At 33.8% G+C, this 26,716-nt stretch overlaps 2 protein-coding genes and 1 pseudogene across 2 annotated transcripts; 1 reads left to right on the forward strand and 2 right to left on the reverse strand.

The window, feature by feature from the left end:
- The first annotated feature begins 2,388 nt into the window (after window positions 1-2,388).
- On the forward strand, window positions 2,389-6,267 carry LOC115998362 (protein ANTHESIS POMOTING FACTOR 1). The gene is made up of 11 exons (XM_031237918.1): window positions 2,389-2,594; window positions 2,690-2,781; window positions 3,217-3,317; window positions 3,566-3,666; window positions 3,748-3,814; window positions 3,910-4,009; window positions 4,084-4,197; window positions 4,304-4,441; window positions 4,544-4,628; window positions 5,478-5,527; window positions 5,604-6,267. The coding sequence occupies exons 1-11, from the start codon at window positions 2,588-2,590 to the stop codon at window positions 5,745-5,747; spliced, it is 999 nt and encodes a 332-aa protein (XP_031093778.1). The 5' UTR covers window positions 2,389-2,587; the 3' UTR covers window positions 5,748-6,267.
- An 8,568-nt stretch (window positions 6,268-14,835) lies between these two features.
- On the reverse strand, window positions 14,836-15,948 carry LOC115998799 (F-box protein At5g07610-like). The gene has a single exon (XM_031238457.1). It carries the CDS (start codon window positions 15,946-15,948, stop codon window positions 14,836-14,838), a length of 1,113 nt encoding a protein of 370 aa, XP_031094317.1.
- A 3,463-nt stretch (window positions 15,949-19,411) lies between these two features.
- Window positions 19,412-22,024, reverse strand: LOC115998801 (annotated as a pseudogene).
- Between the last annotated feature and the right edge of the window lie 4,692 nt (window positions 22,025-26,716).

The following is a 26,716-nucleotide window of genomic DNA, read 5'->3' on the forward strand; positions in this document are numbered from 1 at the left end:
GTTGTCAGGCCAGTCTAAACATTATAGACTCAGGCGAAATTAAAAAAGGGTTCCTATATAGCAAAACTAAAATTAAAAAAAAATAATATCAAATAATATGAAATATGAAACTATTTTAACACAAGAATGTGTCATATCACTAATACTAAGATTAAGACTATAACAAGCACATGACATGTATGTATAAATCTCGTTTCATGCAAATATATAGTATGATTGTACCAATTTTTTAATTTCTCCATATTCATTTGCACCCATGGTAAAAAAAAAATCGAGGTTTTATGAGTGTTCAATATTTATGTTAGAAAAGATCGAAATCAATTTGCACTATTTGTATTCATTATCATTTTAAAAGTTAACCATAAAAAATGTCATTTATAACTATTAATGTGATTATTGTACCATTCATTCGCAATTTATATAAATCACATTAATGACAAATCAAATTCTATTTTTTTCCCTATAATTTTATGGTGGACCACATACCACCAAGCATTGTGGTCCAAGTGACAAAACGATGTCGTTTTGATTAATGAACAGACGGATGAAACTGCCTCCATTCCGCGCAACTGCAGTTCCCTTTCAACACAACTGCAGTATTAGTTCAACACAACTGCAGTTCCAGACGGATGAAATGACCCCCGACAACTGTAGTATCAGTTCAACACAAATGTAGAATCATTTGAGATGAACTGTAGTATCAGTTACGGACACAACTGCAGTATCATTTCAACACAAATTCAGTATCAGTTTAACACAACTGCAATATCAGTTTAACACAACTATAGTATCATTTGAGATGAACAGTTTAACACAACTATAGTGTCATTTGAGATGAACTGTAGTATTAATTATGGAGATTTACAAGAGCCGTTTCTCCAACTTATTAAAACGACGTAGTTTTGTGACCACGGTATAAGAACTGATTGATTTGCACCTATACTCCTATATTCATGAAAAAGAATGAAATTTAATTCACACCATTTGTTTTAAATCTTCTAAAATATTTTCTGATTCTTAAATCTTCTAAAATATTTTCTGATTCTTAAATATTCTAAGAACTTTGTTGTTTTCATAAAATCTTTATTGCGCATAAGATCTTTTTGAAGTTTAGATAAATTAGAGCCAACAATTTACAAAATAAATTCTCATAGCTCCTCTTTGTGATTCTATTAACTTCTTTACTTTTTTTTTTTCACTTCCAAATAAATGCTTATTATGTACCATTATTATCCAAATATATACATTACATTCTTCATTAGAGAATTATAGATTGATAGATGTAGAATGGCAGAAGAAAATAAAAACATGAAAAAAAAATAGAATATAACTTATAAGTTATAACAAGAATTAATTGATTTTTATTCAATACGGTACAATTAGAATGACAGCATTTCTCGAATTTCATATTACCTGTTCTCTTTTTCCTTATCTCTGAAATCCATACAATTCAACAACTCAAAAATATGATAATGATACTGAACAGATACAATATGATAATGATACCGAACAGATACTGCATTGACGCCGAATGTCAGACCTTTATTTACCAAGGGAAAGTTTTTCGGAAGGAGAGTTTGTCGTGAGAATGAAACAGCGAGATCCAGGGCCTTCATCAACATTCAACTACCACAACACTGTGATACTTACAAAATACTATCAATGTAGTTATATCGAAATGATATTATAAAAGAACTGTAATTGTGTTGAAAGGAAACAGAATAATAATTTAACATATTTGAGTGTATAATGTTGAATGAAACTGTAGTTATATCGAAAAAGAACGGTAGTTGTGTTGGAAGGGAACTGCAATGTATTATAAAAGAAACTGTACGTAGTTGTGTTGAAAGGAAACTGATTAACAGTTTCACATATTTAAGTGTATAATGTCGAAAGGAAACTGATTAACAGTTTCACATATTTAAGTGTATAATGTCGAATGAAACTGTAGTTATATCGAAAAGGAACCGTAGTTGTGTTGAAAGAAAACTCCAGTATATATAAAATGAAAGTTAATTAACAGCGCGGAACAGAGTCGTTTTAACCGTTTGTTTTCATTAATCAAAACAACGTTGTTTAGATGCATGAACCACAATTCATTGTGGACCTCAATCTACAGTAAAATAAAATTCTAAATATGATGAGGAGGTTTGGAAATGACTACTCGCATTACAAAGAAATAATCGAGTCTATAAATTTTTTTTCCATAATTTGAAAAACAAACCAAACTATAAAATAGACCTATTTTATTAAATGCTATTCTATTTTCTGTCTATTTTGAAAACTAAACACCATGTAAGTGACGATTGGCACCATATAAAAAAAAAATTACTAGGCGTTTGACAGTTTTTTTTGTAGTAGATAGGCGAAAATGGTTGTAGTGAGAAGCCTAGCCGGGCCGAATATTGGATTAGGATATTTTCCCAACCCGACCCACAATGTTTCAGCACGGTTTGGGGTTTAACGAATATTTGATTTCAATGCTTTGCTTTAATGTTAATTAGAAGGAAGAGTGGAAGAGGAGCTTGACGAATAATTTGCCCTTCTCCACCCGCTTAATCTTTGCTAAAATCCTCCGAGAACAGCAATGGCGGGTACTGTAATACATTACATTTTCGCTGTCAATTTCTGTTTTGAGTTTCATCTCAGCATTAATTCCTCACGCGTGATTGATTGAGTTGCAACTCAGGTGGACAACCGGAGAGGGAAGACAAGGTTTCGCTGGAACTAACCGAAGAGATTCTACAGAGCATGGAAGTCGGCGTGACCTTTCGCGATTATGTATGTTTTCTGTGAATTTTTTCTCTATATTTATTTGTATATCAATATAGAAAAGAAGCTATTCTGAACTCGGAAATTTATCTATTTCTTTTACCATTTGAAAGATCATTTACCTATTCTAATAGATAGTTTTTGGTTGGTATTAGCTTTTGAAACCCTAGATAAGTGGCACCTGAGTTCAAATTGCAGTAATAATGTTGGTTTATTTGTGTTCAGTTGGTTAGTAAAACTTTAGCTTGGTTGCTATGCTTTTTTAAGTGTAAAATTTGCATTTATTGGTGGGGAAACAATATGCTTAATTAGGAACCAGGCCTCAATTGTACAATGGGAAAGGAATAGAATGGAACAGGGGGAACATGTTTCTTTAATGCCAAGAGAGCTACTGAACTTTGAACGTCTACTAACGCAACCAGTGATATATCTTACCCTATGCAGAATGGAAGAATCAGTTCAATGGATTTTCATAAGACATCACCTTACCTGGTCACTGCCAGTGATGATGAATCCATTCGTTTGTATGATGTTGCATCAGCAACGTAAGAATTTTACATTTTGGCTTTGATCAAGTTAAGTTACCATTACCTGTCATCTACTGGTCCTGCATTTTGTTTGATAGGTTTCAGTAATTCGGACTTTTAGTCTGGCTTCAAAATTTTTATTAAGGTTTTACAACTTTATTTAAAAATAGAGGGACATGGAGAACTACGTGGTTTGACTTTATTGGGTGTGATCGATATTTTTCAAATGTGTAATATTCTTCAGTTCGTTTCAATTATATTGCCAGGTGTTTGAAGACAATTAATAGCAAAAAGTATGGTGTTGATCTGGTTAGCTTTACTTCCCATCCAACAACTGTAATTTACTCTTCAAAGAATGGGTGGGATGGTAAGTTATACTACGTATTTGATATGTCTTGTATACAAGTTGTAGAAAACCAAAAATCACTTCGTTTTAAAATGATTTCAGAATCTCTGCGGCTTCTCTCGTTGCATGATAACAAATATTTGCGGTATTTCAAGGGTCATCATGACAGGTGCAGGATTACGAAACTATTAATGTATATCAACCTTCAACATACTCCCCATAAAATAGGCACCATAATTGGGATGCTCTATCTTTGACTTGCAGGGTTGCCTCACTTAGTATGTGCTCCAGAAAGGAGTGCTTTATTTCTGGCTCACTTGATCGAACTGTTATGCTCTGGGACCAAAGAGCTGAAAAATGCCAGGTAAGAACTAAGCAAGCGCTTATTCATGCTTCTTTCACATTGAGACTTATAAATGATATACTCTCTGCTCGTAGGGCCTTCTACGTACACAAGGAAGACCAGCTACTGCTTATGATGAGCAAGGGCTTGTTTTTGCAGTTGCTTTTGGTGGATACATAAGAATGTTTGATTCACGCAAGTATGAAAAGGTTTGCAACTAAACCCGAAAATGAGTCACATTTTTCAGTACATTATTTTGCGTCTGAACCTGAGCTCTTAGCATCCATTAATTTGTCAAAAGTTGCATCCTTGAAGGGCCCATTCGAAACATTTTCAGTTGGTGGAGATGTATCAGATGCAAATGTTGTCAAGTTCAGTAGTGATGGCAGACTTATGCTTTTGACAACTTCAGATGGAAAAATTCACGTCCTTGATTCATTCCGTGGCACACTTGTGAGTTGTTTCCTCCAAATCCTTGGAAATGCTTTTAGACATTAGTGGGTTTTATGAAATCAATTCCTTTTCTGAGTCTTATTAGTGATAAATATGTTCCAGTTGTCAACATATAATGTCAAGCCTGTGTCATCCGATTCAACCTTGGATGCAGTTTTTAGTCCAGAAGGAATGTTTGTTATATCAGGTAATACACAGTTTTCTTTATCTGCAGGTTGCTGTTATGTATGTTGCTTCTGCAAATTAAATATATGATGTGATGCTACATATGGCATATGGTTGCTGCTCTATCTTCATACATACAGAATATCCTTTTGTCCTCCTCCCCCTCCTTCAGCCTGAGTGTGTTGATGATTAGCTGCAAAGGCACTTGTATATGTGTTCCTTGAAATTGAGAAGGCATTATTTAAGTACAAGGAAATGAACCTATGTGCATTTGCTCTGCAGCTTGGCTTTGTCACATTATCCCCTCAAGATTGAGGGTTAGGAAGAGAGTTGAGGAGGGCATAATGTGCCAAATATTTCGCTCTAAGCTAAGATTTTTAAAATAAGACAAAATGCAGGCTGATATTTAAAACAATATGTTGTCCAGTAGCAAGAAATTGATAGGAGGAAGACAGGAGAAGGATATACAAGAAAACCTTGATATTTATTAAATTAGGAGTGCAAACTAGGAAATTAGTACTGAAGGATTACTTAAATGACCAATTCTAGGAATCTAGGATAAAGGCACCTGTTATTTTTCCAGGATAAGCTAACCGTTCTAGATATAGTGATGAATGACAATTGTTTCTGGCACCTTGTACTTGCTGTTTAAATTGGTTAGGACCCTGGAAATAAAGGAAAACTAATATAATCTAATGTTGGCCTTGTATGATACTATGATTCTGAATGTCTGTGATTGTTTCATGGTTCCTGAAACTTCTTCACACATACATACGTATCTCCGTATTTATTTTTTAAAATATGAAATTAATAAAGAATATTCCTTTCAGACTCCCAAATCACGTTAGTTTTTTCCCTTGATACTTGATAGGTTCAGGGGATGGCAGTGTCTATGCTTGGAGTGTTCGGAGTGGCAAAGAAGTACGTGTTCAGTGTCCTAGACATTTAGATAAATATATTCAACCTCTGGCTCTTATTTGTTTATCATGTCTATCAGGTTGCTTGTTGGATGAGTACAGATTCTGAACCTCCGGTTATAAGATGGGCTCCAGGAAGCTTGATGTACGTTACTGGTTCTTCCGAACTATCATTTTGGGTTCCAGACTTATCAAAATTGGCTGCTTATGTGGGAAGGAAATAGGAGCTTCTCCCGAACACTCCCCTATTATTTTTTCCCCGGGTCTCAAGATTTTGAGAGGTACTTTATCAAGCATTAACCACTCATGTGCATGGCAGACATATTCCATTCCATTATAGTTCGAGCATGTTTATACTTGATCTGAAGTATGAACAATGTTAAAGTACATGCATCAGAGAACAGTGCTGGACTTTCAACATTCCTTTCTTGCTGCAACTTTCCTTGGATCTTTACCCCCTGGAAGCCAACTCTTGAAGTTTCATCTGCACATTTGCTCTGGTTAATGGATGAGACTAAATATGCTCATCAACCAGTCTTTGGGTACTAAAATGTCATGTAATACAGCTCTTTTACCTTGTTGATTGTATATTTAGGATTCTAGATAGTTTAGTTTCTAAATCATACTATATTCCAATTACAAACTGCATTAACTTGTGATTGTAATTATAGTAAATAGGACAGGTAAAATGGGACAGAGGTAATATTTTCTTATTTTTCAGGTTACTTGGTGTGCTCTCTTGAATTTTCTTTTAGTACAATGACTACTATTAGTAATTTTGTTTCAGTTATAATTGTGCAAGTTGTTTGTAAAGCCATATGCTTACATTATTCTTCCATTGTAATGCCATAACCAACCTTTCTACCCAATGGGTGAACAACTTGAAGGTTTATTGAAAAACGCAAAGAAATATAAATGAATTCTGTATTTTCTCATATTCTTTGCTGCTTTACTACTTTCACGCTTATAAATATTTATACATGAATATTGGCAACCAACCTAAATCACATATTATCCACACCTTTGGATTTAGGTTGGGCTTTTTGTGCACAAAAGTGTACAATTTGATATTGAGTCTTGAAATTAGATTAACTCGATTTACCTTATTGACCTGCAGGGATTTTGAGAACAAGTTCATAAGGTTCAAGATATAGTTGAACAAAGATGAAAAACATGGATTATGAAAAAAAGTGGGTGTAACAGCCCATGAACTTAGTTATAGAAGTGGTCATTCTTCTCTCTATCTCTTTAAAAAAATTATATTAAAGAAATTCATCCAAATACCAAATTTAGAAGAAAATTAGAAGTTCATTCTTAGAAGACTAAATTTCAAAATTGAGAATCCAAGTGCAAAATAAATAATTAACCAAAATGAAAGAGGGAGAGAGGTTAAGCTAAGTATAAAATTAAATAAAGTCTCAAGTTGGAAATTTCAATTGAATAATAAACAAACAGAACCAACAAAAAGAAAAGTTTAATTAAAGCCAAAATCATAATTTAATTAATTCGTATGAAAAGCAAGATACGTTGCATTCTACTTGTTGGCGACGACGATTGAGGAATGAGATAAAGAGAGACTAGCCACCTTTTGATTATATCAAGGTTAGAGATTTAAAAGCTATGCCATTTGGTAGATTAGGGAGTTAATTTTTAACGTTCGACATCTCAAATATGTGGTTGTTTTAGATTAAATCCTAAAAAACAGTGGGTGAAAGAGGTGAAAAATATGTGGTTGTTTTAGATTAAATCCTAAAAAACAGTGGGTGAAAGAGGTGAAAAGCAACTAGCGATGAACAATGGTGTGGTGGATTTTTTATTTGAGCTGTAGTAATATGGGTGAGGGCAGATGGGTAATGGATGGATATGTAACTTATGCCACTAGATGAAAATTATTGGTGGATTTGGGATGTGAGCTTAGGAATTCGAGCTCACAAATTTATGATTTCTTTTAATTTAAATCTATGAAATGATGGACAACTGGGAATCTACAAAGTATTATTAAAACAAGGTAGAGGGGGTTAGCTAGTTTACAATCTATCATCTTGGTTGGCAAAGAATCCTCCAAACCATCTTGCCTCTCTACAAGCCTATTGACGAATGATATTTTTTAAAATTAATTTTGATGATAAAAGATCTAACAATGAAGAGAGAAAGGAGAGAGAAGGAAAAAAAAAAAAAGAAGAAGAAAATTGAATTGGCAGCCACTTTGAGCCGCGTGCAGCTCACGTGCCTATTGGACATTGTCAATTTGCGAGAAGTACACCAATTAGGATTATATTTTTATATCGTGAGGACCTCACACAAAATTCATTTTTTTGCAAGCACTATTTTCTCTCTCTTGAAAGAATTCCCTCACACAAGATACATTATATTATATCATATTAGTAGGCGACTTCAATGGAGGAATGAGGTGAAGAGAAACTAGCCAACTTTGATATGAGCTATAATAATATAGGAGATATCCATTAGGTTGAGGTTAGAGATTTAAAAGCTATGCATACGAAGGTGAATTTTTAAAGTTCGACCTCTAAAATATGTGATTGTTTTATATTAAATCCTAAACAACAATGGAGGAAAGAGGGTCAAGGATGGGATGTGAATAACTTATGCCACTAGGATGAAAAATATTGTTGGATTTGGGTGGCGAACTTTGGAATTCGAGCTCACAAATCTATGATTTCTTTTAATTTAAATCTATGAAATGATGGACATCCGACAATCTACAACTTAGGTAGTATTATTAAAATAGACTAGTGGGGGTGGGATAGTTTACAACCTATCAACTTGGTTGGCGAAGAAACCTCCAAATCATCTCGCCTCTCTACAAGCCTGATGACGAAGGATATTTTTTATTTATTAATTTTGATGATAAAAGATCTAGCAATGAAGAGAGAGGAAAGAGAAGAAAATAAAGAAAAAAAATAAAAAAAGAATGAAATTGATAGTCACTCTGACACAGTTGCGCGTGCAACTCACGTGCCTAGTGTACATTGCTATTCTGCCAGAAATAGACCAACTAGGATTGTTTTTGTTTTTTTTTAATGGACCCCACACAAAATCCATCTTTTGCAAGCACTATTTCCCCTTTCTTAAAAAAATTATATATAAAAAGTTCACCCAAACACAAAATTTAGAAGAAAATTAAAAGTTGGTTTATTCTAGACCAAATTTCAAATTTCAGAATCCAAGTGCAAAATAAATAATTAACCAAAATGAAAGAAACATAGATTAAGCTAAGTATGAAAGGAATTAAAGTCTCGAAACTTCAATTCAATCATAAACAAATTAAACAGAAACCAGCAATTTTTTTTTTAAATTAAACCACAAATTATAATTTATTAAATTCATATAAAAAACAAGATATCTTGTATTATACTCGTTGGCAACAATGATGGAGGAATGGGACGAAGAGAAACTAGCCAACTTTGATATGAACTCTAATAATATAGGAGATATTCAATTATCCGTTACATTGAAGCTAAAGATTTAAAAGCTATGCTATAATGAGAATGATTATAGATATATTAGGGAAGTGAATTTTTTACGTTTGACGGCTAAAATATGTGATTGTTTTAGATTAAATCATAAACAATAGTGGAAGAAAAAGGTGAAAAGCAATTGGCGATCAACATTTTTGTTTGTTTTGTTTTTGTTTTTGTTTTGTTTTTTTTTTTGAGTTGCATGTAGTGAACTAGCTATGTAGGTGATGGAAGATGGGACAAGAATGGATATTTATAACTTATGCCATTAGGATGAAAATTATTGGTGTATTTGAGAGGTTAGTTTTGGAATTTGAGCTCACAAATCTATGAAAATTTTATTTAAATCTATGAAATGATGGTTTACAACGTAGATAGTATTATTAAAATAGGCTAGTGGACACGTGCAGGTGCAGGCGTGCAGCTCACGTGCTTGTTGGACATTGCCGGTTTGCAAGAAGTATACTAACTAGAACTGCTTTGTTGTTTTTACATCGTGTGGACCCCACACAAAATCCATCTTCTGCAAGTACCGTTCCCCACACAGTGCACAAAGTTTCACTGCCTTATCGCCGAACAAAAATGCTTCCCTTCTGCCCACATCCCCCTTCACTGGTTTGGTTTGGTCAAGTCATCCATAATCCCTTAAGGCATATAAATATATTGGGAGAATAAACCCAAAAAGGCAATTTGAATTGGTTTCCTATTACACAATTTTGGAATTGGTTTCACATGCTGCCGCCTCACAATTCATAATCCCTATTAACATATATATATATAATAATAATAATTAGGGCTTAAGCGGAAGTCTAAAAGAAATATAGTGGATAAAAAAAGGTTTGGTCCAACATGGGCTATTTATCACATAGGAGGAAAACTTAACCCATCAGATAAATGGTCTAACAATGAAGAGAGGGAGGAGAGAGAATGAAAAAAAAAGAAAGAAAAATAAAAAGAAGAAAATGAAATTGGCAGCCACTCTAATGCAGTAGGCGCGTGCAGCTCACGTGCTTGCTAGACATTGTCGGCATGCGAGAAGTACACTAACTAAGAGAGAAACCTAACCCAACAGATAAATGGTCTAACAATGAAGAAAGGAAGGAGAGAGAATGAAAAAAAAGAAAGAAAAATAAAAAGAAAAAATGAAATTGGCAGCCACTCTAATGCAGTAGGCGCGTGCAGCTCACGTGCTTGCTAGACATTGTCGGCATGCGAGAAGTACACGAACTAAGAGAGAAACCTAACCCAACAGATCAATGGTCTAACAATGAAGAAAGGAAGGAGAGAGAATGAAAAAAAAAAGAAAGAAAAATAAAAAGAAAAAATGAAATTGGCAGCCACTCTAATGCAGTAGGCGCGTGCAGCTCACGTGCTTGCTGGACATTGTCGGCATGCGAGAAGTACACTAACTAAGACTTCTTTTTTTTTTTTTTTTGCGAGAAGTACACTAACTAAGACTTTTTTTTTTTTTTTTTTTGCGAGAAGTACACTAACTAAGACTTTTTTTTTTATCGTGTGGACCCCATAATAAATTCATCTTTTGCCAGCACGGTTTCCTACTGTTAAAAAATTATATACAAAAAAAATTCTTATGCAAGCACCATTTCCCTCTTTTAAAAAAATTATTATATAAAAAAATTCATCCAAATACCAAATTAGAAATTCATTCTAGAAGACCAAATTTCAAATTTAAGAATTCACGTGCAAAATAAATAATTAAACAAAATGAAACAAATAGAGAATTAAGTTATCAAAGGAAATAAAGTCTCAAGTTGAAAACTTTAATTGAATCATAAACAAATTAAACAAAACCAGTAAAAAAGAGTTTTATTAAATAAAAAGTTATAATTCATTAAATTCATATAAAAAATAAGGTACGTTGTATTATATTTGTTGGCAACGACGATAGAGGAATGAGGTGATGAATAGAAACTAACCAACTTTGATATGAGCTCTAATAGTATAGGAGATATATATTAGATTGAGGTTAGAGATTTAAAAGCTATGCCACAATGAAAAAGATTTTAAGTAGATTAAGAAGGTGAATTTTTGAAGTTCGACCTTTAAAATATATGATTTTTTAGATTAAATCCTAAATGACAATGGAGGAAAGATGTGAAAAGCAATTCGCGATCAACAATGGAGTGGTGGATTTTTTATTTGAGCTTTAGTAATATAGGTGAGGACGGATGGGTCAATGATGGATTTGTATAGCTTATGCCACTAGGATGAAAATTATTTGTGAATTTGGGAGGTGTGCTATGGAATTCGAGCTCACAAATATATGATTTCTTTTAATTTAAACCTATGAAATGATGGACACATGGCAATCTACAAAATAGGTAGTATTATTAAAATAGGCTAGTGGGAGTGGGATAGTTTCCAACCTATCATCTTGGTTGGCAAAGAAACTTTCAAACCATCTCGCTTCTCTATATACCTGATGATGAATGGTATTTATTTATTTATTTTGATGATAAAAGATCTAACAATGAAGGGAGGAAGGTGAGAGAAGAAAAAAACAAGAAAAAGAAAAAGAAAAAATAAAAAAAAATTGAAGAAATTAGCGGTCACTCTTACGCAGTTGCTCGTGCAACTCATGTGCCTACCGTGTATTGCTAGTCTAGGAGAAGTAGACCAACTAGGACAGTTTTTTTTTTTAATTGCGTGGACCCCATACCAAAAAAAGTTTAATTAAACCACAAATTATAATTTATTATTCATATTAAAAAAAAAAAAAGATACCTTGTATTATACTAGTTGGTGACGATGGAGTTTAGGCGAAGAGAAACTAGCCAACTTTTATATGAGTTCTAATAATAATATAGGATATATCCATTAGATCAAGGTTAGAGATTTAAAAGCTATGGTATAATTGAAAAGATTATAGGTAGATTAGGGAGGTGATTTCTTTTTACATTCGGTCTCCAAAATATGTGATTGTTTTTAAATTAAATTTTAAAAAAACAATGGAAGAAAGAGGTGAAAAGCAATTGACAATCAACAATAGTGTGGTGGATTTTTGATTTAGAAATATAGGTGTGATTGCGGATTGGACAAGGATGGATATTTATAACTTACAATTAGGATGAAATTATTGGTGGATTTGGAAGGTGAGTTGAAATTTGGGATAATTTATAACCTATCATTTTGGTTGATAAGGAAACCTCCAACTCTCTACAAGCAAGTTGATAGAAGGATTTAAAAAATAAATAAAAAATAGTTTTGATGATAAACAATCTAACANAAATTCATTCTAGAAGACCAAATTTCAAATTTAAGAATTCACGTGCAAAATAAATAATTAAACAAAATGAAACAAATAGAGAATTAAGTTATCAAAGGAAATAAAGTCTCAAGTTGAAAACTTTAATTGAATCATAAACAAATTAAACAAAACCAGTAAAAAAGAGTTTTATTAAATAAAAAGTTATAATTCATTAAATTCATATAAAAAATAAGGTACGTTGTATTATATTTGTTGGCAACGACGATAGAGGAATGAGGTGATGAATAGAAACTAACCAACTTTGATATGAGCTCTAATAGTATAGGAGATATATATTAGATTGAGGTTAGAGATTTAAAAGCTATGCCACAATGAAAAAGATTTTAAGTAGATTAAGAAGGTGAATTTTTGAAGTTCGACCTTTAAAATATATGATTTTTTAGATTAAATCCTAAATGACAATGGAGGAAAGATGTGAAAAGCAATTCGCGATCAACAATGGAGTGGTGGATTTTTTATTTGAGCTTTAGTAATATAGGTGAGGACGGATGGGTCAATGATGGATTTGTATAGCTTATGCCACTAGGATGAAAATTATTTGTGAATTTGGGAGGTGTGCTATGGAATTCGAGCTCACAAATATATGATTTCTTTTAATTTAAACCTATGAAATGATGGACACATGGCAATCTACAAAATAGGTAGTATTATTAAAATAGGCTAGTGGGAGTGGGATAGTTTCCAACCTATCATCTTGGTTGGCAAAGAAACTTTCAAACCATCTCGCTTCTCTATATACCTGATGATGAATGGTATTTATTTATTTATTTTGATGATAAAAGATCTAACAATGAAGGGAGGAAGGTGAGAGAAGAAAAAAACAAGAAAAAGAAAAAGAAAAAATAAAAAAAAATTGAAGAAATTAGCGGTCACTCTTACGCAGTTGCTCGTGCAACTCATGTGCCTACCGTGTATTGCTAGTCTAGGAGAAGTAGACCAACTAGGACAGTTTTTTTTTTTAATTGCGTGGACCCCATACCAAAAAAAGTTTAATTAAACCACAAATTATAATTTATTATTCATATTAAAAAAAAAAAAAGATACCTTGTATTATACTAGTTGGTGACGATGGAGTTTAGGCGAAGAGAAACTAGCCAACTTTTATATGAGTTCTAATAATAATATAGGATATATCCATTAGATCAAGGTTAGAGATTTAAAAGCTATGGTATAATTGAAAAGATTATAGGTAGATTAGGGAGGTGATTTCTTTTTACATTCGGTCTCCAAAATATGTGATTGTTTTTAAATTAAATTTTAAAAAAACAATGGAAGAAAGAGGTGAAAAGCAATTGACAATCAACAATAGTGTGGTGGATTTTTGATTTAGAAATATAGGTGTGATTGCGGATTGGACAAGGATGGATATTTATAACTTACAATTAGGATGAAATTATTGGTGGATTTGGAAGGTGAGTTGAAATTTGGGATAATTTATAACCTATCATTTTGGTTGATAAGGAAACCTCCAACTCTCTACAAGCAAGTTGATAGAAGGATTTAAAAAATAAATAAAAAATAGTTTTGATGATAAACAATCTAACAATGAAGAGAGGAATAAGAGAGGAGGGGAAAATGAAAAAAAAAAAAAAAAAAAAGAGAGAAAAATTAAAACACTAAGCGCGTGCAGCTCACGTGCTGCTGGACATTGATAGTGCAAGAAGTACACCAACTAAGATTTTTTATTTTATTTTACCATGTGGACTCCACAACAAATACATCTTTTGTCAGCACGGTTTCCCTACTCTTAAAAAAATTATATACAAAAAAAATTTATTCAAATATTAAATTTATTTTCGTCTAGTGGGTGCGAACATAAAAATATTTATGGTAAAATATGAACTTGGAGCAAGCATCTTGTGCTCACGTGGCATGTAGTGATCCTCCCGGAGTTTTGTTGATTTTGTGAAACTAGATTGAGAAATTGTGTCGGTTTTGATGGCGGTAAAGAAGAATGAATCTATTGAAGGTGTTCTACCTGATAAATTGATGAAGTTACTGTTGCCATGACTAATGCTATTTATGATATTAGTTGGGCAGCAAAGAAGGAAAAGGTAACCCAGAGAGTTCTAGTTCGCATTTATGGTGAAGGAGTTGAAAAATTTTTAGAGAGTTCTAGTTCGGATTTATGGTGAATGAGTTGAAAATTTTAAAAATTTAACTGGCAAGAACGGGCCTAAAGGTATCCCGGAGAGTTCCTAGTTCAGGTTTATGGTGAAGGAGTTAAAAATTTTAAAAATTTAACTGGCAAGAACGGGCCTAGAATACAACAAATAAATAAAAGTTACAATATTACTAGGATACATAGTCTTAATGTGGTGAAAATCCCTTCCTATATTTTTTACCAAATTGAACATTTTTTTTTGTAGATTAAAAAATAAAATAAAATTATTGACTTTATTTTCCTTGAATTCGCAAATACTGTAAATCCGAAAAATCCAAATAATATAATCAATGCAAGAAATTTTTTTTCTTAATTGGGTGACAACTAACTAACGTATCATATTGCCGTCAATGCAATGCATGTTCTCCTCATCTTCATCTTCAATATATAAATGCAAGCGTGTCAATGTGTTTGGAGGTGTAGTAGCACCTGGACATGTGGTGTTGGATTTCATTACATCTCTCAACAAGTTGTGTGATGCTCATATCGTGCAAGCGCCAGAATATGACTTTGCCATTAGGGAGTGAAATCACCAGTCCTTCTCCTTCTTCATCATCATCATGACCGGTAAGTAGTAAATGTATGGAAAAATGTAAACGTATCTTAAACTCATCCATGACAATAGGGTAAAATCTTGCCACATAACCCACATCAACTTGATACTTGAAAACCCACTGAGAATAGTCATTCTTCATTTCAAAAACATTCAACAACTGGCCACCCCTACCACGCTCCCCTATGAAATGCAAATGCCCTCCACACTCACCCAAATACTTGCACCATCCCGGATCATTATTTACACATGAAATACGAGGCATTGGCCTAAGCTCACAAGTATCAATGTCCAAGCACAAAAACTCCTTCTTAAAAATATACCAATGAATTGCCCCATTCAAATAGGGGCTAGGAAAGCTATAGACATTTAAACAACGGCCGGGTAGTCGCGTACCCGTGTTCCTCCAAACCCTTGATTCCGAGGAAAACACCCACACTCTCAAATATCCACAAACGCACACCAGCTTGTAGTGATTGGACTTGGAGGCATCAAAAGCTATGGCGACGTTACTAACATATTTGCTCTCACTCTGTACTTGTGGAATTCGCCTGCGTTGATTGGTGGTGGGGTTGTACACATAATATTCGCATTCCCTAAATAACACATTCTCATCTGATAACCCTATGCAAAACAATCCGTTGCAAGAACTGAGACTTACCACAAACCGGCCATCGCACACCTCGATTAGGCGGTTTGCGATTGTGTTATGTTGGCGTTTTCCATTTGGCAGAGCTACAAAATGCGACTCGGCGGGTAATGGAAAGTGCATTGGAGGGGGGAAAAAGAGTCCCGTGACGACGGCGGCAGAGCGACGGGAATGGAGGCGCCGGAAATTGGGGCTGGATATGATGGAAAGGCACTGCTTGGAGACGCATTGGAGGCGCAGAACAGATCTGGGGGGCAATCGAACCAGAATTTCTGTTAACAAATCTTCCATTGCTTGATCAGTTTGAATTCCTCAACAAAGACAAATCCTTAGCTTGTAACTACACGACTTAATGACTCGTTGAAATAAGAACCCCAATATTTGGACCGTATTAGGAGTACTCTCTGTATCCTAATTATATTGTAACTTGTATTTATTTGGTGTATTCTATGACTCTCCTAATTAATCCAGAATTACAGTATTTATCCGTTGGATGATCCGGCCCAATCTTGTCAGTTAAATTTTTATTGGAAGGAAGGTGTAATCAAAGGCTTATGTTTGATTGTTTTTCCTCGCCGCGTGACCCTAGCCAGCAAAAGAACCCTAATTCAAATTAAATCCTTTGTCAAAGTCTGCCGAATGGGCCGGGCCGTTCTTGCCACTTAAATTTTTAAAAGTTTATACCCCATCCGTATTGAATTAAAAATTAAGTAGATAAGAAAAGAAATATATTATTTTTAATTTCTCAATTGTTTTTTATTAGTTATTTTAGTTTCTGATTTCGGCGTTTGGTGTTAATAGAATAGACAACATTGGTAAGTATTTATAACTTATGCCATTAGGATGAAAATTATTGGTGATTTTGGCTGAGTCTACATATTGTCTTATTTTGTGTTTTCAGACACTATCAACGGATGATCTACGCAAAAAAATTGAGTGAGTTTCATAGCATTGACATGGCTGGTACAAAGGAAGCTGTTCTTTGGGGCAGGCTGAGGTATAAATATGCTGGGATATAATTTTTGATACATACGTTTTAATTGATGGGATTTTTACTGATTAAGGAGGACTTAGTTTTCCCCAGAAAGTGACTAGAGAAGGAGAAGAGTGTGTGTTCCACTGAACACATAGAAGAAGAGTTATGTTTAGGTGATTTCGAAGAGGAAATCAATTTATTAGAAAAAGGAACGGTAGATGGAGCAGCCACAAGAGATCGCTTTCTGTCACAATGACCTGTAGTATGGGAACATTATGATTGAGGATAAGGCTATCACTTTTATTGGTTCTGTAATCTATCTCAATTAATTGTGTTCCCTTGTAAAAAGAGCTAAAAAGAAAAATAATTTGAAGCCTATGATCTCAAATTAATTTTTGGAAAAATTATTTTAAAGATTTTAGTCTGGGAATGAAGATACAAAATATGGAACTACATTTTTGATTTAGGGGAATAAATAATGCCTCTCTCTAATTTAAATGAATAAATCATGTAATTTTTGCCAAGGAAAAAATCATGTAAATGAAGAAGATGTCACACTTTTAGAAGAAGTCACAATTTTGGAAGAAGAATGAAAGCCACACCATTTTGAGTAGATGAAGAAAATGTCACACTTTTAGAAACTATGGATTATTCTACAAATTTTGATTAAGCAAGCATAAGAGAATATTGGAACAAAATGATTAACAAGAATTTGGAAGGAAATGATTAGCAAGATAATTAATGCCAAAGGTCCAAGGATCAAATTCTCTTAATAACATATTTTGAAAAGATGCAGGACGACTATAAATGATACGTTGTTTATTTCAAAAAAAAAAAAATAAATGATACGTTGTAACTGGATTAAAGAGAAATTATATTTTTGGTGCATTAATTATACTGGTATTTTTTTTATTTAAGAAAAGTGACATTTCTCCAAAAAATAAAGGATTAAGTTACATATTTTCAGCTATTAATGTTTTTTTAAGTGTCATTTTTATAAAAAGATAATAATGATACGGTAATAAATATTTGTAATTTACTTGTGTGATGCATGGCTAACCTCAAAATTAAATGATATTATATACAAAATATTAACAAAAGTACAAAATTATGGATTTATATATATTGTTTTTTTAATCACAATTCATAAAACATTATAACATTTATTGCACAAATATTAAAACAATGAAATACACAATACTTAACTACTAAGTATTAACTTGATAATAAAATACAAAATTAGTCATTCATGAATCATCAACTAAATTCAAAATGTAGAAAAGAAAAACAAAAAGATTTAAGTTTTAAAACTTTAGTTTAAAAAAAAAAAGTTTTAAAACTTTATTTTTAAATGTTAAAAACGGGTATGTGGTTTGACCCGTCACGTTTTTAACTTGCCCCATATAGCTCATATTTTACATAGGTTATAATGGGTCAACATTTGGGGGCGGAACCCTAATTCAAATTAAATCCTTTCTCAAAGTCCTTAATTTTTAAAAGTTTATACCCGATCCGTATTTTTTTTTTGAATACTACTAACTCTATTACAATGCAGTATCTGTTCATAACTACTTTCTGTATTGACTCCAATGAGGCTCGAACCCACCACCTCTCATATAAAGGGAAGGGTTTGATGCCACTAGACCACAAGGTCCTTGGCAGAATATATTATTTTTAATTTCTCAATTTTTGTTTACTAGTTATTTTAGTTCCTGATTTCGGCTTTTGGTGTTAATAGAATAGACAACATTGGTAAGTATTTGGGCTTACCCTTGGGTATTAGCAGAAACCGCAATGAGGTCTTCTCCTTCATTGAGGCCAAGATGAAACAAAGATTAGGAGGATGGTGTAAGAAAATTTTATCAAAAGCGGGAAAAGAGGTTTTGCTTAAAAGTGTAGCACAATCTCTTCTATGAGTCTGTACTTCCTCCCAGTGACGTTTTGTGAGCATTTAGAGCGTATATATGATGAATAAGTGGGAGATTGTCAGCATGGAACCGTATGGCAGGAAAGGCTGGTTTATTGTTAATTTTAATTTCATGGTTGAAAACTGCATAGTAGAATGGCAAACATATCAGGATACAGTTGACAGGCCATTAAATTCCCATTAAATTCTATGGCCTCTGGACGTCAATGATGCGTCGACCCTGATTGTTGAGGTAGATGCTTCTCTATCCCTCAAAATATGGATTCTGACTTTTATTGGGTTGTACTATTGAATAGTAATGGTAGCTTTGTGGCTGTCAAAAGTGGTCCAGTTCGTTGCCTAAATAATTCTCATTTGGCAGAAGCAATAGCCGTGTAGGAGGCTCTCTCTTGGATCCTTGAACAAGGTTGGCACAAATGCGCAATGTTATGCTTCGATTACTCAATTAGATTGTCAGATGATGTGCAATTGTCAGATGATATGCAAGTTTCTTAACCTTGATTTACCGGATTATTCTTATGCAGGTTGTATTTTACGTTACGTCAATGCCGATCTCTATTTACCGGATTATTCTTATGCAGGTTGTATTTTACGTTACGTCAATGCCGATCTCTAAAGGTCGGCGAACAAGTTTGCTCATGCATTAGATAGAGCTACAAGTTCTTTTCCAGGTTCGCTCATGCATTAGCTAGAGCTACAAGTTCTCTTCCAGGTTTGCTCATGCATTAGCTAGAGTTACAAGTTCTCTTCCAGGTCATCTCAGTTATTTTTCTTCTATTCCTACTTGTATTGAACATTTGATTTCCTGAGTTTTATAAAGCTTTGTTTTCCTTTCAAAAAAAAAAAAAACAAACAAAGAAAAATAATGTATCATTTATTGTCGTCCCAATGCATGTTCCATCCTCATCATCTTCATCTTCATGGTTCAATAAATGCAAGCGTGTCAATGTGTTTGGAGGTGGAGTAGCCCCTTTTGTAGACGCGCTGTGTGATTCCATTACAACTCTCAAGTTGTGTGATGCTCATATCCTGCAAGCGCCATAATATGTCTTTGCCATTAGGGAGTGAAATCACCAGCCCTTCCCCTTCTTCCTTTCCTTCATGAAGGGTAAGTAGTAAATGTATGGCAAACTCATCATTGACAAAAGGGTAAAATGTTGCCACATAACCCACATCAACTTGATACTTGAAAACCCACCGAGAATAGTCATTCTCCATTTCAAAAACATTCAACAACTGGCCATCCCTACCACACTCCCCTATAAAATGCAAATGCCCTCCACACTCACCAAAATACTTACACCATCCCGGATCATTATTTACAGATGGGATACAAGGCATTCGCCTAAGCTCACAACTATCAATGTCGAAGCACACAATAAACTTCTTGTTAAAAAGATACCAATGAATTGCCCCATTCAAATAGGGGCTATAAGTTTTATAGAAACTTAAATTACAGGGTACTACCGTACCCGTGTTCCTCCAAACCCCCCTCCTTGATTCCGAAGAAAACACCCACACTCTAAAATATCCACAAACGCACACCAGCTTGTAGTGATTGGACTTGGAAGGATCAAAAGCTATGGCAAGATTTCCACTCAATCTGTAGTTGTGGAATACGCCTACGTTGATTGGTGGTGGGGTTGTACACATAATATTTGCATTCCCTAAATAACACATTCTCATCTGACAGCCCTATGCACAACAATCCGTTGCAAGAAGTGAGACTTACCACGAACACCTCGATTAGGCGATTTGCGATTGTGTTATGTTGCGGTTTTTCATTTGGCAGAGCTACAAAATGCGGCTCGTCGGGTGATGGAATATAAATTGGAGGGGGGAACAAGAGTCCCGTGACGGCGGCGGCAGAGCGGCGGGAATGGAGGCGCCGGAAATTGGGGCTGGATATGATGGAAAGCCACTGCTTGGAGACGCATTGGAGGCGCAGAACAGATCTGGGGGGTCAATCGAGCCAGAATTTCTATTAACAAATCTTCCATTGCTTCATCCCTTGGAATTCCTCAACAAAGACAAATCTTGCCACTTAAATTTATATCCGTATAAGCAGTTATTAGAATTTAAGATCAGTTAGAATTCCTCGAAAAGCAGACTTAATGACTCAATTTAGGTTGAAATAAGAACCCTAATTCATGTCAAAGTCTAAATGGCCCGGCCCATTCATTAAAAGTTTATATCCATCTGTATTTAATTAAAAATTAAGGAGTAATAATTAGATAAGAAAATGAATATATTAAAAATCAAGTGTAATTTTTTCTTTTAAAAAAAAATATAGAATGCCTCACTTCTTGAGTTTATTCGGTTGAAAAAATTTATTACAAAAAGTATAGATTACTTTTATGAACAAATCTAGCTTGCTTGTTGTGTTTTATATGAGTTAATCGGAGATTAGATTTAGATACAACATTAACAAAACACTAGTGGTCTAGTGATAGAATAGTACCCTACCACGGTGGTGCACTAATTTTTTGTAACAACATCAGTTATAACACCAAAAGAATATATACAAATAATATAGATTTTCATTCAATTCAACTGTACTGTTTATTCCATAGCATAGCAGTACGTAATACTACTTACCAATGTATTTAACAAGGAAAATGGTAACTCATGTATTGAAAAGTATATAAAGGTGGGCAGAAGAAGAAAGATGCTAGCAAAATCAGTTATAGCAAACTAAGTGCGATCAGCTTCATCTCCCATAGAACAACCAATAGTGTGACTGACTGTACTCAAGAAAGAAAGAAAGTGTGATGTTATCCCTGCTGTACTCAAGAAAGAAAGAAAGTGTGATGTTATCCCTGCTGACTAACTCTGGGCTGACTTTCCCAACACTTAGCCTTTTTCAACCGGTATTCTTGAAACCGCTACTTTGAATATTCAAGGTAGTTGAACTCAATGGGGTTCACCTCAGCCTGAGAGATTCAAGATATAGTTATTATCTAATCTTCCATTCAATGGATTTGTAAGAATAATATATATATAATGATTTACCGAGATGACTCCCCATAATCCCAAAATAAGTGGCTTGCAAGACTATACTTTTCTGCCATATCAGCAAGCTTCTTCACCTTCTCAACACGCGCATCTTTGCCTGCACACAATATATAATATAATTACAATACCATTACTTGACATATACATATACACACTCAAACATATATAAATAACCTGCAGTATAAAGCAAGCAATAATCACAATTTCCATCAGGTAAAGGTCCTAGTAGCTAGTTTCACTAGAAAACAAAATGACCTGTGCACAACCCAGATAGGAACTAATGAATCCCAGGCGTTCTTCTGAACCTGTTGGCAAATTTTGAACTCAAAATTATCCCGCTACACTTCAAATAAAGGGTTTGAAACTCCCCCATGGAAGAGAAGTTACTTACCAGGGTACCTACTGTAGTCCAAGACATGAGAAGTCTCTATGTCATAATTTGCTGCCATTTCGCAGAAGTGGTTAGCAAACTCATATGCAATTGGGTGGTAACTCGCATACTTATAATCCTGTTAAATGATATGAATTATTAGTCCAAAGGCAGTTCAGGATTAGGCGAAATAATATTCATACAAGCTAAGCTAAGGCAGTTAATTGAGAGGGATCACACAACACTTACAATTATGGAACTACATTTTTTATTTAGGTAATTAAATCATGCATCTCTCTAATTTAAAGGAATAAATCATGTAATTTTTGCCAAGGAGAAAATCATGCAAATGAAAAAGAGGTCACACTTTTAGCGGAAGTCACAATTTTTGTAGAAGAATAAAAGCCTTGAGTAGATGAAAAAAATGTCACGCCTTTAGAAACTATGAATTATTCTACAAGTCTTGATTAAGCAATGAGTATACTCTGATATGCTCGAAGTGAGAAAAGTAGAAATTAAAAAAAAAACAAGTTGACCATTTAATAGAATCATAACTAAATACTCTGATATGCTCTGATCTAGTTCTAATGTGCTCTGATCCAGCTCTGTTATGCTCTGATCTACTGTGAGAAATCAATGTTATAATAATAGTTCTAATATAAAATGAAAACAACAAGAGGTTCAAAAATGATTACTTGAAATATGGTCTTTTTTTTTTTGTAATTTCGCTCTTTGCCTATAAAATATTTGGACCGGCCCCGGATGGGAGATGTATGGGACAAGGATTGATATTTATAACTTATGCCATTAGGATGAAAATTATTGGTGAATTTGGCAGAGTCTAGGTACTGTCTTATTTCGCACCTATTTTCAATTACAAGTGCGAGTAATTTAGCTTTTTAATATTCATGCACCTATTTTCGCAAATATTTTCACTTACAAATCCAAGTAATTTAACTTGTTAATATTCATGCACCTGGGTGCAACCTATGTGCATCTAGTTTTAACATAGGTTGCACCTATTTATAACATTAGGTGCACCTAGTTATTACATTAGGTGCACTTAGTATTGATGCTCACTGTACAATTCACTTGCACCTGTAATACATTTAACTTACATCTGCAATACATTTTACTTATACTTGTACAAGTAATTTACTTTGTTAACATTCATGCACCTGGTTGCACCCTATGTGCACCTAGTTATAACATTAAGTGCACCTAGTTATAACATTAGGTGCACTTAGTATTGATGCTCATTGTACAATTTACTTGCACTTGTAATACATTTTACTCGCACGTGTGCACCTATTTTCACTTGTAGGTGCAAGTAATTTACCTTGTTAACATTTATGCACCTGGGTGCACCTAGTTATAACGTTAGGTGCAACTATATATATATATATATATATATATATATATAGTACATACATGTCTTAGATATAAGCAGTGTTGCAAAAATCCTGTCTAAGCGCCGATTAATACATTGTACAAGTAATTTACTTTGTTAACATTCATGCACCTGGTTGCACCCTATGTGCACCTAGTTATAACATTAAGTGCACCTAGTTATAACATTAGGTGCACTTAGTATTGATGCTCATTGTACAATTTACTTGCACTTGTAATACATTTTACTCGCACGTGTGCACCTATTTTCACTTGTAGGTGCAAGTAATTTACCTTGTTAACATTTATGCACCTGGGTGCACCTAGTTATAACGTTAGGTGCAACTATATATATATATATATATATATATATATATAGTACATACATGTCTTAGATATAAGCAGTGTTGCAAAAATCCTGTCTAAGCGCCGATTAATCCCCGCCTAGGCGCTAGGNTTAATCGGCGCTTAGACAGGATTTTTGCAACACTGCTTATATCTAAGACATGTATGTACTTATATATATATATATATATATATATATATATAGTTGCACCTAACGTTATAACTAGGTGCACCCAGGTGCATAAATGTTAACAAGGTAAATTACTTGCACCTACAAGTGAAAATAGTGCACACGTGCGAGTAAAATGTATTACAAGTGCAAGTAAATTGTACAATGAGCATCAATACTAAGTGCACCTAATGTTATAACTAGGTGCACTTAATGTTATAACTAGGTGCACATAGGGTGCAACCAGGTGCATGAATGTTAACAAAGTAAATTACTTGTACAAGTAATAAGTAAAATGTATTGCAGATGTAAGTTAAATGTATTACAGGTGCAAGTGAATTGTACAGTGAGCATCAATACTAAGTCACTAATGTAATAACTAGGTGCACCTAATGTTATAAATAGGTGCAACCTATGTTAAAACTAGATGCACATAGGTTGCACCCAGTCCCCGCCTAGGCGCTAGGGCCGATCAGCCGTCTAGCGTATCACCTTAAATGGTAGTCTAGGCGGCTGGCCGGCTAGGCGACCGCCTAGGCCTCACGCGCCGACTAGACCTCCTAGGCACCGACTAGGCCGCCTAGTCGGCCAATTAACTATTGTTCTTTTTTTTATCATGGGTTATTCACTCAAAACAACATTATTTTGAGCGAAATAACCATAAATTGTACAAATTTTAGATATTTTTTAGGTTAATATTTAATATTTTAGTACTAACTATTAAAGTATTATATAATTTATAATTATTAGTCTTTAAAAAATTAAAAATACTTAAAAAAATTTTTAAAATAAAAAAATACACGGGCGCCTAGGCACCGATTAATCCTCGCCTAAGCGTCCTAGGCGCTCCCCGAGTGCCCGAGGAGCGCTTAGCGATTTTTTCAACTATGGATATAAGTATATGAAAACAGATATATTACAACAATTGATTAGTTAGATGAGTGGGTAGGAGTGTGATCTTTTCTAGCATATATATATATATATATATATATATATATATATATATATATATATATATATATATATATATATATATAATTCCAGCAATTATCCTCCGACTATATTGATTTCTAAAATTAGTCCCGACTTTAATTTGGACAATTTAAGTCCTTTGACTTTCAAATTTTTTCCAATGTTGGTCTTTTCGTCAAATTTGGTTAAGTTGAGGCCAAATGAAGGGGTAAAATTGTCCGTTCACCTGTTTAGTGTATTATTACACGTATTTCTCCTGTCATATACACTATATATATTGAATATAATGTTAGTCGAATTCTCTTCGATTGAGACTTCGAATCTCTTCGATTACCTTGTTAACATTTATGCACCTGGGTGCACCTAGTTATAACGTTAGGTGCAACTATATATATATATATATATATATATATATATAGTACATACATGTCTTAGATATAAGCAGTGTTGCAAAAATCCTGTCTAAGCGCCGATTAATCCCCGCCTAGGCGCTAGGCGCCGATCAGCCGTCTAGCGTATCACCTTAAATGGTAGTCTAGGCGGCTGGCCGGCTAGGCGACCGCCTAGGCCTCACGCGCCGACTAGACCTCCTAGGCACCGACTAGGCCGCCTAGTCGGCCAATTAACTATTGTTCTTTTTTTTTATCATGGGTTATTCACTCAAAACAACATTATTTTGAGCGAAATAACCATAAATTGTACACAAAACAACATTATTTTGAGCGAAATAACCATAAATTGTACAAATTTTAGATATTTTTTAGGTTAATATTTAATATTTTAGTACTAACTATGATATTTTTTAGGTTAATATTTAATATTTTAGTACTAACTATTAAAGTATTATATAATTTATAATTATTAGTCTTTAAAAAATTAAAAATACTTAAAAAAAATTTTTAAAATAAAAAAATACACGGGCGCCTAGGCACCGATTAATCCTCGCCTAAGCGTCCTAGGCGCTCCCCGAGTGCCCGAGGAGCGCTTAGCGATTTTTTCAACTATGGATATAAGTATATGAAAACAGATATATTACAACAATTGATTAGTTAGATGAGTGGGTAGGAGTGTGATCTTTTCTAACATATATATATATATATATATATATATATATATATATATATATATATATATATATATAGTTGCACCTAACGTTATAACTAGGTGCACGACATGTTATAACTAGGTGCACATAGGTGCACCCAGGTGAGAACATGAGGACAAATCTAAGCCATTGATCTACAAGATTTGATGGATGGAAATCAAGTAAAAAATGAGAGAAAAATGAGAGAGATCATTTTCATAAAAATTACAAAATTTTAAAATGAGCGGGGTCTTTTTTATAAATATTACAAAATTTTGTTCATTTTAACTGTTAGATTTACTAGATCAGTGGTTTGAGTTTGTCTGCATGTTCTCACTTGGTTAAAGACCATAGGGAATGGTTCTCGTGTGGTTGTACGGTTACGCATCTTAAGCACACAAACTATGTACCTTAAAGCACCTTAAGAATACAAATCACACGCACCTAAAGCTTTAGGCCTACGCACCTTAAATACACAAACTACGCACCTTAGGAACACAAATCATGCATCTAAAGTTTTAAAATGACGGGTTATAAAGCACCTTAACAATTTGGAGGTTAAAGAAATCCTTCTGCATATATATCCCTTTGCAAGTTGCAAGAATGCAAAATTCATTGTTCCTAGTCTCTTTTCTAAAAATGAAACCTCAGAATATATATATAAGACTGTCTCATGTGAGACGTGAAATACTTTTAATTAAAATATACGTAACAATACTTTTATGAATCTATAAAAAAAAAAATATTACGGAGTACAATTTAACTAAAAAATATTGTATATCTCACGTGAGAAGGTCTCACTCACACAAGAC

Source organism: Ipomoea triloba, chromosome 12, assembly GCF_003576645.1.
Source record: "Ipomoea triloba cultivar NCNSP0323 chromosome 12, ASM357664v1".
Classification (NCBI taxonomy): Eukaryota; Viridiplantae; Streptophyta; class Magnoliopsida; order Solanales; family Convolvulaceae; genus Ipomoea; species Ipomoea triloba.